Consider the following 12,348-nt stretch of genomic DNA (forward strand, 5'->3'; position numbering starts at 1 on the left):
ATAGGAATCATCATTACTCTAGTGAATGCGGTGGTGTGGAAAACAGACGGAGCTCATCAGTCTCCTCAGCAGATCATCAGAGATGTGTTTGGTTGTTATGAAGGGGTTCCGTTCCCCCCAGACTCACAAGTTACGTGCTCCTTGTTGACTGCCGCTGTGGTGTGTTGGGAACTCTTTAGAATAGCTTCCTCCCACGCTTTGGTAGCAGTCGACTCTACCAACTGACAAGGAATTGCGCGGCATTATGAGGGCGCAGAGGCTCCGCGGGCCTTAACTTCCGTGGCTCTCACCGTCCGTCTTCATTTAAACCAAGCTGCACACTTGATGACTGAGACTAAGCCAGCGTTTCTATTTAAGAGCATGAATGGCACTTCGGTATCACGTTTCAGTTTGTTTGTCCTCTGCCCGTAGTTTAAGACTCTCAGCCTTCTGGAAAGAGTGGCTGTATTTCTGAATGTTTCTATTTTGCTCAGTAGGTAACGGTGGCATGGAAATTTTAGCTGCCCTCACGGAGACGGGATGGCTGCCTGCCACTTCCCATGCTTGCCCACATTCCTGACGTGCCCAAAATGTTTACCGTTGTTGTGATCCTTAGGAAAGAATGCTGAAAGGTTGCTCAGTTGTGACTCATTTTATGAGGGGGTTAGGTTCCCTGAAGATGAATGTGACCTACATCCTATTTTAAACAAGCGGACACCGTTTATTTGTAAACACCATTTTATCCTTTCTTTAAAGAAAAATTCCTCTGAAAGTCCACCTTCTGAAACTTCATAAAAGTAGGGCTGTCCCGTTTAGAAGAAGGGGCCCCCCCGGGAACCCTGTCCCTGCACGCTGACACAGCCTCTCCATCCCACAGGCTCTTCTAGAAAACTCCTAAATCTACCTGGAGGGCAGATTTTTTTTTTTTTTAAATCTGTCCCACAGTAACTGATGAGGAATTAGAAGATTCAGAAAAAAAATCATTCTAATAGATGTTGTCCCCAAACCTAAATTTCACAGAGTGGACTGGTTTAATCACAGGCCACCTGGAAGGGTTGGCAATTTAATAATTTATGAGACTCTCCTTCCCTGATCTGCTATCCAGTGGGCATCTGCAGTCTTAAAAGCCAACGGTCTCCTTTGTAGCATTGCTGAGAAAAGGCTGGAAAGAATGAATGATTTGTTCTTCATGCAGCTGGTAGAGAAGAAATGCCAAAAGTTCTACGGACTCCATAAGCAAACTCTTCTTTTAAAGAAAAAAAACAACTTTGTGAGGGTGGTTTCAAATGAAGACGCTTTCCAAATACCCCACCTGCTCTCAATGCCATGGTTCATCTATCACTGGGGACAAACCTTCCTGTCTTCTCCCTAGGTTGGAAAATGAGCTTAATGTGCTAAATCGTTGCCGGAATCCACAGAACCGCCAGAGAGCCACTCCGAAGACGTGTCCTGCTGATTCCACGAGGAGGAGGTATTTTGTCTTCTCTGAGATGGAGTTTGCGAAATACACATAGGGACGTATTAACTCATTACACCAAGGATTCTGTAAAATACTTCCGGTGGTAATTATTTCCATCCTTAGGGAACGGCTCTTTTTTGTGTAGCCTGAATCTAGTCAAGGCAGCAGAAAGCTCTTACTAGAACTATTTACTTGTGGCTGTCTGATTTGAGAAGACGTGCCTTTACTGTTCACACTGGCACCAACCGCCCCTCTATGGATCCTTATCTAACATTTATCCATCAAGCCTTGCCCCAGATGAACCAGGCTTGCTTAGTTCCACATTCTAAACGTCCTCTTTGCGCTTATCTCCAGCTTGGTGTCATCGCCACTCGTGCATAACGAGATGCGGTCTGCCTCTGAAATTGACTCTCAAGCCCCACCTTCTTGATGAAGGGCCTGATACTCTCAGGGGACTTCCCTAGAAAACACTCATTACGGAACTGAACCGTTTTTATCTTAGCACTGTATGGATTTCTACTTACTTGCTGTTTGACTGTTATATATATGCCGTTTGGCCCCACATCACCGAGTCTCCTTTTGCTCATAAGGGAAGTCATGCCGCACATGTGGTAAATATATAAATCTCTCTGTAGGTGCACGTACGTAATATACAGACACATGTATTCATCTATGTGCGTGTAGCAAGGACAGTGGGCCGGAAATAGGCGTCCAAGTACTTATTGAACTGATTTAAATTCACAACTGTTATCAGTTATGCCAATTAACAAGAAAAAACTTATTTCATTAATTTACCATCTTCTAAAAGACAGAGTAAATTCAAAGACAGAGGTCCAGACCTACTTTTTATTCTTCAACTGTCCTTATTATATAAAAACTATAGAACTGGTTATAACAGTGCCTCCTATCAATATATGCAAAATTCATTTTGAAATTTTTTACTAAAATACCTGTTATTTTTCAAAAGCCTTAGTGGATAAATAATAAACATACTTATTCTTGCCTAAAAACACATTCTTTTTTTTATTTAAAAAAAATTTTTTTTTAACATTTATTTTTGAGACAGAGAGCGAGCATGAACAGGGGAGGGGCAGAGAGAGAGGGAGACACAGAATCTGAAACAGGCTCCAGGCTCTGAGCTGTCAGCACAGAGCCCAACACGGGGCTCGAACTCACGGACCGTGAGATCATGACCTGAGCCGAAGTCGGACGCTTAACCGACCAAGCCACTCAGGTGCCCCAAAAACACATTCTTTTAACAATAAAACTTCGGGCTTTTAGGTAAAAATTTAGGCAAGACACATGTGAGTCAGAAATAATAATAATAATAATAATAATAATAGACTGAAAGATGAAACAGTGAATGGGGGAGTGAAATTGGGGAATTTGGATGGTTTTGAGCATTAAAAATAAGGATACATGCACGATTATGGGAGAGAAAATGCGTGCTGTTAGTACAACTTTATGTAACTGACATGTCCCAGGCAGAACTATTCTTATCCCTACACTCTTGCCTCTTTGCTCCCCAAGATCTTCTTTAGCCTTGTAAAATAGCACATCCCACGTTTTTAAACTACTCGGTTATCAATCTGTCTCCCAGTAGACTACACACACCTTTAGGAAAGGGACCGTGGTGCGTTCGTACAGTTTGTCCTTAATGCCTAGCCCAGTAAACACGGTAAGTAATAAAGGAGCAAGTAATCGAATGACCTAAGGAAGGGAGAGGGAAACAAAAGGTACGAGAAGAATATTCCTAGGAAAACCAACCCCTCGCGAAGTTATGAGTAGGCCAAGTTCTTTAATTCCAAAATTCCATTCATTTCTCCAAATACAGAGGAAGAGCAAAGACACTAACATTAAAAACACGACACTCTTTGTGAACCTGGAACTTTGTTCCCAGATTCCGTTTTTAATTCACAGTATTATAATGGTCTCTTCCCAGAAAAGTGCTCTGACATTTCCAAAAAATAGTAGAGCTTGGGCAAAATGAAAATTGCTTCAAATTTTTTTGTAGCACTTTTGATTATAATGTCGTGTCTTTTGTCACAGATAACAGTTCTATTGATTCAAGTTATTCTTACCTGGAGCTCCATCTAAGTATAGAAAATGTGCCCAAAGCTGTCACATCTTCACGGTATTTTTACACCTTTATATAATGCACACCATGAAAGAAGTCATCCTACAGATTTGCCTCTTGAAATTTTTCACTGCTGAGATTCTGAGGAAGTTCCTAACATAACTCACCCCACACACAATCCACACGGCAGCACCGAAAACTACATAGAATAAGTTGCTCCTTGAGTATAGGTAAGATGAACATTACTGCTGCTGGAGTTGTTGGCATCTGACGTACAGTTAAATTCCTAAAGCTGTTTTTAAACCTAGGGTGGACTTTTTGATGGAGGAAAACATGACATTACATTGCATAAAATTCTAGCTGCTTTTCCTATCCAGCTGACGTTGTTCTCCTAGATTCCCGGCACTTTTGCCATTTGGCCTTTGGTGGCGCCTGGACACTGGAGCCTATTTTCGACAATAGATACGTCACACACACAAAAAAAAGGGTTGCATGCTTAATGGTCACCCTAAAACCAAATTCACGAAATCATAAGAACGCAAAGCAGTCCCTGAAGAGTCTGCATGTCATGAGACTGTGTTCCAAGCAGCCTCACAGGGAGACATTACTTTGGTGAATTTTTCCACAGTGCAAAATCCAGTCCGTGGCTTTGCACCCTCAGCAGCCCGATCTATCAGCAAAGCTGGAGGAAATGCACACGCCGGAGGCGGGCTTAGAACTCAAAGAGCACAAACGCTAAAGACTGCCGTCAAGATCCAAATATGTTAATTTACAACAAGAAGGAGAGTGTCAGAGCACAACACCTGTGGGGGCAAGCCAGCTCATTCTCTTTCTGTAGACACACCTCCCGGAAGAGCCAGATCATAATGGCAAGGTCACTTGGTGATGAAAAAATGGAACAGAAGTCTTACGTAACTCAAATGGAAGGCCAGGATTCAGATTCCAGTTCCACCACTTCCTGATTTACCCTGATGTCTCACAGGAGGGAGCAGTGACCCCGAAGACTCACCTAGCAGCGAAGGGTCCACCCCCCACCCCCCACCCCTGCAGTGGCTTTGGCTGGGAACTGCAGGCTCACCTCCGTGGCTCATCAGTCCCTCTGCTGAATGACAGACGTTTCCTTTAGATGTGTCCATGTCTAACTCTGGGAGACAAACAGTTACCCTAAAGGAACCTCTGCCCTCTCTGCCAGTGCCATTTAAAGGTGTCATCGGATTCGTTTCTTTTTTCTTCTTCTTATTTATTTGTATCATCATTCTTCTTTTCTGTTCACGCCACCACCACCAGGCAAGTCTGGCCCCACATCTCCCCAAGGCAGGAGCCTAACTGGCTTACGTCCCTCAAGCCTGTCTCATTGTCCAACTCCAAAGATCGCTACTACATGCACACGTACTTCAGGTTAAGGTTCTATACATGTGTTTTCCCATTTCCCCCTTTCACTCATAGCAGAAACTCCCAGTGAATCCTAGTGCCTTCAAAGTTAAGTTTGAACTGCTTAACCTGACATTCACATTCTTTTGTATCTGTGGGGCACCTGGGTGGCTCAGTCAGTTAAGAGTCTGACTCTTGATTTCTGCTCAGGTCATGATCTCATGGTTTGCAAGTCTGAACCCCACATCAGGCTCTGTGCTGATGGTGCAGAGCCTGCTTGGGATTCTCTCTTTCTCTCTCTCTCTCTCTCTCTCTCTCTCTCTCTCTCTCCCCTTCTCTCTGCCCCTTGACCCCCCCATCCTCTCTCTCTCAAATAAATAAATTTTTAAAAAATTTTTAAAAAATTGTTTCATATCTGTGCCCAATTTATTATCACTTTCCTACTATATGAACCTTGGCTCTAGTTAAATCTGTTTCTTAATATTCTATGAGCACCCCTAATCCATGTTTCCGCTTGTTCCTGGGGTCAACTCAACATCAGCCTCCTCAATTAGAATAAACTACCAGCAGGTGGAGAAAATACATCTTGCATTTTTTTAAGTTTACTTATTTTGAGAGAGAGAGAGAGAATGTGTGCACACAAGTAGGGGTAGGGGCAGAGAGGGAGAGAGAATCCCAAGAAGGCTCCATGCTGTCAGCACAGAGCCTCACACAGGGCTTGATCCCACGAACTGTGAGATCACGACCTGAGCCAAAAGTAAGAGTTGGATGCTTAATTGACTGAGCCACCCAGGCGCCCCACATTTTGCCCTTTTTATATCTTGCTTTCTCAGTGCCTTGCTACCAAAGGTGTTCAAAAACAGGTGCTTAGAACTGGCCCTATCCGCTAGTAGGTAAAACCTCTGAACTTTCTTCAGAGCCTAAGATAGAATGTGAAAAGTATTACCCTTAACGGAAGAGAGATGCCGTCTCTTGACGTGGCCTTGGGGCATTCGTTAGTAGTTCATGGCTTCTTCTAGGCCCTTGGAGTGATTTCATAAAATCACTGTGCTCCCCCACACCCTCATTGGCTGCATTGGCTGTCTGTATTGTTTAATACCATAGCTGAAAACATCTGTCAACTCCTGTTAGCCTCACTGTTAGTCTCAAAGTATAGGGCTAGCTTTAAAAATAGACTAGTCGTCTCGTATTTTAGAAATTGCAACCAGGACATTTAACAGCTACAATGATACGGGGGGTGGCTATATAGAAAAGTACAATAAATAGGTCCCTTCAATGCGATGGCGGAGTTGATAAAAGTCTCCAGGACAAAAGATGAAGAGGCAGATTTGTAAATTTCATTGGCATCGCAAAGAGATCAAGAAGGAAATAATCTTAAGCTATTTCATCTGCCATTGAGCCTTCGGCATTCTCGTTGTGTAATCACACCCTGGTCCCAAGCCTGACTGGAAAGTACTTGAAGAAAAAACTCTACCCTGCATTGCTCACATACCATGAGCTGATTTGCAACAGCATCTAGTAAGACACAAGTTTTTTACTTCATACCAAAGTACTATGGCTCGTGGGGAGGACATCCAGAATGTTGCCAACAGAGTCCTCTGTGGTTGTGAAAGACATGAAAATACATACATCATCTCGTGTTTCATGGAATTTGGCAACTCTCCGTCAGAAATGTTGGGGAACAATCTGGCTAAGTCTTGAAAGTAGGAATGAGAAGCCTAATTCAAAGTGGAATGAAGGTGATAATCTTTCCTAGGCAGGAGGAAATTGCTAGATGAAATGAAGATAATTAAGCTTGATTAGTTAATTATAAAAATACAAACAAAATGAAAATAGTCTGATTGTAGGAAATAAAAGGAAGAGCTATGTTAAAATGGAGAAATAAATAATTTCCTAGGCAAAGAAAAATGAACTCTTAGAGGTAGGAGATCAAGAGTTAAAAAAAAAAAAAGTTCATTAGGTACCTGCCTATCCTCCTAATATTACAATAAAATTGGAGACGAATTATGCTTGCACTGAATAAAAATTATAATGATATATTCTATTGTTTATAGATTAATACAAGATATGAGAAAGAAGAATTTTGTTAAATCGACATAATATTAAAACAACACAAAGCACAATTTTTCGAAACCTTATGTTTCCAATTAATATTCCCAGGAAAAGATTTTCCATTAATGAGTGTTGATTTCTTTCTTTTTTTAAAAAAAAGTTTATTCATTTTTAAGAGAGGGAGACAGAGAAGGAAGAAGGACAGAGAGAATGCCAAGCAGGCTCCGTGCTGTCAGAACTCACAGACCATGAGATTGTGACCTGAGCTGAAATCAAGAGTTGGACGCTTAACTGACTGAGCCACCCAGGCGCCCCTCTTTCTTTCTTTTTTAGGGACATGATCCTAGAGTTCTAATAGATCTTTACGCAGACTCATAAAACTAGACGGGAACATGGAAGGCTTGTCCTATATTCCTGTGACCTTCTGGCATAAGCACACTGAGATCAGATTAAAGAGGAGACAATTGTCTCCACTTGTTTAGTGACTATGGACAAAAAGGAGCTGCCATGGCTTTCTCTACACATCTACACTTTTTGTCACTCCACAAAAAGTGCAGATGCTTAGCCAATATTTCACGTTATGTTATGTTCGGCAATTCTCCTGAGAGGTAGACAAGATTTGACTAGGAAGTAATGGGCTACAGGCTGCCACGAGAAGAACTTTTATCACCTTAACGATCGTGGATGATCGATTTAATCTTGTATCTAGAAATGCGGTTTGTGTTTTCAAATCTAGTTTCCTATGTTTGCTGCTTTCTAAACAAAATATGCCGTTTACCAACACAGCGTGCGCCACATTTAAATAGTTACAGCCGGTCCAAAGCTGGGCTGCCGGGCAAGGAATTACGTGCTGCCTGTTCCCTCTGGAGCCCATCTTCTTGTGTTAGTTTCATACTGGCGTTTAGATTGTCCACACTTTGAACTGAGTACATAAATTTCTCACTTTGCATAAGAACAATCTTTCCCGAGAAAAAAAGACTTCGTATCCACCTCACATACCAAAAAAGATTTTCTACCTTTATTCAGCTTTCCACGTACCTACAGAGTAACCCAGATTCTAAAATGAAGTATTCCACAAATGGAAAAGGTAGAAAAGCAGATTTTAAGAAGGCAGACTTTCCATTCTAAGTGCTCTTTTTTAAAAAACTAAGTTTTCTCATTCCTTGATGGTACATTTGGATTCTGAAAATTTAAGCTACTTCAGAGGTATCTGGGGCCTAAAGTGTGCATACTTGCCTGATGATGTTCAAACCAGAAATTAATCAAAAGGCTGTAAGGAAATTAAAATGTCACCCCGAGGCTCACCATAACAACTGTTTTACTGTATAGGATATCAGTCCAATAGAATAGAAATGGTTTTACAACCTTTAAATTTAGTCTATGGTTAGAATGACTTTCTCGTCTGGTCTCATACTTCAGTTTCTTCCTGAGAAACATGGGTAGACGTCCTTGGCTACACACACACAAATTTGTTAATTCATGTTCCTATCCCCTTATAATCAAGTTTCTACACACTGGGGCAAAGCAATGACAGCTCCTTCCAGAAAAACACACGCCGTAAATCCTAGTATTCCGCAGGCCGTGTTTTATTTTCTAATCTTGGCAAAATAAACGCTGTGAAAAACAAATACAACCTTCACCTTTCTCTTTTTCACAATCGACTAAAGGGTTGATTTAAAAATCATAAAAATCCAGGGACGTGTTAAAGGACAACTGAAGTACGATCGGTAATGGAAGCCTCTAGAATTACAGCGCGGCCAATGCAATGTTTAAGGTTTTCAAGAGTTGGGGTTTTTTTCTTTTTTCTTTTTTTTTTAACAGAGAAATATATCCTCCATGGTAGGTTTCCACTAATCTCTCTGGCCAGGATGCCCCGATTTTATGAACCCAGGCCTTTGCACGGCAAAATGATTTTCTTTTTCCTGGAGCCGTGAGGTTAAGGAATGTTTTCGTAAGGGGTCTGGGGGGGGAGGGGGGGACGTTAACGACACAGTGGGCTTTGAAGCGGCCCCTAAAGCAAACACGCGAGGTTTCCTGGGGCTGCGGCTGGAGCATAACTAGCCTCCGCTCCAGACGGCAGAGCGTTATCGTAAACATACCTTGGCCTTGGGTGACTCCATAAAACTCAGCTGCTATCCTGGCCGCTTCCTTGCGGTTGCCTTTGACGATGTAGAAGTGGCTGAGGATGGCGAGGCTGATCTTCACAAAGAGCTTGAAGCAGAAGAGCGAAAGTATGGTGAAGTAGACATTGGAGAGCTGCTGCGCAAACGGCCGGCTCTCTTCTAACAGCGACATCGCCGCACCTGAACCCTGCGGGGCCGTCGGCGGCGCTGCGAGTCTCAACCGTGCCCGGCTCTCCTCCGGATGCTCCCGAACAGCTGGTCCTGAGGAAGGAAAGCGTCAGCTGGTCACGATGCCCCGAGCTCAAAATATTTATACCGTCCGTAAAAGTCCTCCGCACACTGCGATTGGCCTGACGCTGCTCGGTGGAAGCCAGGGCACGCACCACGTGCTCCGCCCGCTCGCCCGGCTCCTGACTTTCCGTGCTCCGCGTGGCACGACCCCCCGCCGCCCTGCTCCGGATTTCAAAACCCAGGCGCCGAAATCCGCTTGCAGATGATTTCCTTTTTCGGCGTCGAACGGTCACGAACGCTCCGAAGACTTCGCGCGTGCGGTTCCCGTTGTTAACGTAGACGATTTTCATCATAGGAAGATGAAATTGAGTCCGTGAATTCCAGGCCGTGGCTGCGTGATCTCAAGGACTCCTCATCAATTAGCTAACCATGTCGCTTTCACTTTATCAGAAAAAAATGTTTTTCTTATAAATGGACAGATTGGAAGGCCATCGAGTCATAATTTTAGACTGTTCATTCGTCTTGAGAACACTTTTTAAGCGCCTACTTAGGTGTCAGATATTTTGGTGGACGCTGGGGAGACAAAGAAGAATGTAATGATGGGGCCATAAGGATCAGTAGTCTAGAGGAGCACAGGGGTAGGGGATAAATATCACATCACGGGAGCCCAAAGAGGAAGGGCCTGATCCTCCTAGGGAAGAGTCAGAAGAGACTTCTTGGAGGAGGTGGCATATGAAGAGACCTATCAGATAAACATAAGCGTTTTATAGTCTGAAAACAAGCAAAACCACATAGGCCTGTCTTTTTTTTTTTTTTTTTTTTTTAGGCCTGTAATCTTTAACCCTAACTTGAGTTAATTTGTGAATGATTGCAAGTAGCTCTAAGGGCATTCTTAGGCAAGCTATATTTTTGAAAGACAAATAGAATAAATTATCAAGAAGAATAATGTAGAGTGGCAACCTTTTGACACCTAAGTCAAAAACACCAAAATAAAAAATGACACATTACACAGGGAGTTTATTCATACTTAAAAAACATTATTTATTCTGAGAGAGAGAGAAAGAGAGAGTGAGTGAGCACGACTGGGAAGGGGCAGAGAGGGAGAGAGAATCCTAAGCACGCTCTGAGCTGTCAGCAGTAGTCCATCGGGGGCTCCAACTCATGAACGGTGAGATCGTGACCCGAGCCGAAATCAAGAGTCAGATGCTTACCTGCCTGAGCCATACGGGCGCCCCTATTCATACATTTTTATGACCAGGTTTGGTCATTGTTCAGTGTTGTATGCGTCCCGATCCTTCTGAGAAGCTCCAGAATAACACGTATTAACATACAGACTGAATAGAAGTGGATCGATACGATAAAGGAGCACACGGATGCCTGCACATATTGGTAAGTGTTCCATGCTTATCTGCCTTCGTCTATGCTTTTTATGCTGATTATCTTATCTGATTGGAGTTACTACCATGAAACATTCCTAAGACAGAGGAGACATTGCTGTAAAATAAAGGTGCCCAATGAAGCAGGCTTCTTTCCCCAGTGACCGAGTGGCTCCCAGAAAAATAAATTAGGTCAACACATTAGAAAGAAACAACTGAACTCTCTATGAGCTGGTATTATTTTCACAGGCAGAGAACTAGACCGTGTGGGTGGCCGTTCCTTGGACCCGGTGTGCCCTTTCACGTGCACTTTGGGAATCAATGAAAATACACTTCGAGGTATGGAAGAGAAAGGAACCAAACGTTCCTCTCTCTCACTGGTAGTAAGACAGTGTCAGTTAAGTCATTACATGACGATCACCTTCCAGTTAGTCTTCCCTCTGGCATGGGGACTCATGCGTGACCGCACCCGGAGAGACGCGCCCACGGACAGCTGGGCCATCACAATGCTCTGAGTCACTGCACTGACTTCCACCGCGGTGCTTTAGAATCAGAAGTAAAACCCGCCTAAGCCACATCCAAGTGTGCATCTAAGGTTTCACTCCTTCCTCTTTACCAGTAAGTGCTATTATAAATAATTATCTCCACATCAGCTAATCAGGGGCCTGGATTCTTTCGGGTTGAGGAATACGTTTATTTAAATAAGGCTGCCCTCACTGGGGCACTGAATTTAGATTCCTATGGTTTTAGTAGGAGAAAAATATTACTGACCAGTATGTAGGATTTGTTGTCAAGATGCCAGGTTTTATTTTAATGAGTTTCTTGATCTCTGCCTCTATTTTTTGCATTGGAATATACTCTCCTTTGGAAATGTTTACCATCCCTAAGTCACCACCAAATAAAAATTAAGGCTAAATAAAAATAACTCACAGTAAGTGAACTCATCAAATAGAAACTAATGTTGTGTCTTTCACATTATAGACCCTTTTATATAACACCATGAATAACTTTATTAATATTTGGAAGACACATGAAACGTATTGTGTGTCTAAATACTTTTGCTATTGACCATGTTGAGATGATGTGGTATTGAGATGATATTTGGTTGATTAGCCCAGTACATCCCGACTGTCTTCATCTTGTTAGTTTCAGTCAATCAATCAAACCAACATTGAGCTCAACAGTTGTGTTTCTAGAATGGATGATACAAGAGGTAATAAAAATGCCGGTGGAAGTGATTTATTGAAAATCCAGTATATGCTACACGTTTTATATAAATCTTCTTGTTTACTATTTTATTCTCTCTCACACTCATTATTATTGTTATTTACATTTTAAAGATGAAGAAAATTGGAGGGCTCCTGGGTGGCTAAGTTGATTAAGAGCCTGACTCTTGATTTTAGCTCAGGTCATGATCTCACAGTTGTGAGTTTGAGCACCACGATAGGCTCCTTGCTGAGCTCAGAATCTGCTTAAGATTCTGTCTCCCTCCCTCCCTGTCCCACCCCACCTCTCTAAAATTAAAAAAAAAAAAATGTTTTTTAAGATAAAGAAACTTGGGTTCAGAGAGCTTTGGTGACCTGTACACATTCATTATGAGTAACAGCACTGTTTGAACATAGATCTGACTCTAAACTATGTGCTCAAGTTACCACTCATATTTTCTGTTTTTAGGCGTTT

At 42.5% G+C, this 12,348-nt stretch overlaps 1 protein-coding gene and 1 long non-coding RNA gene across 3 annotated transcripts in view; one reads left to right on the forward strand and one right to left on the reverse strand.

The window, feature by feature from the left end:
* Positions 1-9,489, reverse strand: part of ASB5 (ankyrin repeat and SOCS box containing 5) — a 56,830-nt gene extending 47,341 nt beyond the window's left edge. For both annotated transcript variants that reach the window (XM_019828227.3, XR_002155560.3), the window contains exon 1: positions 9,038-9,489. In XM_019828227.3, the coding sequence (XP_019683786.1) occupies positions 9,038-9,233 (196 nt within the window). In that variant the 5' untranslated portion in view covers positions 9,234-9,489. The remainder of the gene's footprint in view (positions 1-9,037) is intronic.
* The window catches only part of LOC109498705, an 85,618-nt gene that overhangs the window by 46,300 nt on the left and 26,970 nt on the right, over positions 1-12,348 (forward strand). The window contains exon 11 of the long non-coding RNA XR_006596242.1: positions 1,352-1,450. This is a non-coding gene — a long non-coding RNA (uncharacterized LOC109498705). The remainder of the gene's footprint in view (positions 1-1,351; positions 1,451-12,348) is intronic.

This window comes from Felis catus, chromosome B1 (assembly GCF_018350175.1).
Source record: "Felis catus isolate Fca126 chromosome B1, F.catus_Fca126_mat1.0, whole genome shotgun sequence".
Taxonomy (NCBI): Eukaryota; Metazoa; Chordata; class Mammalia; order Carnivora; family Felidae; genus Felis; species Felis catus.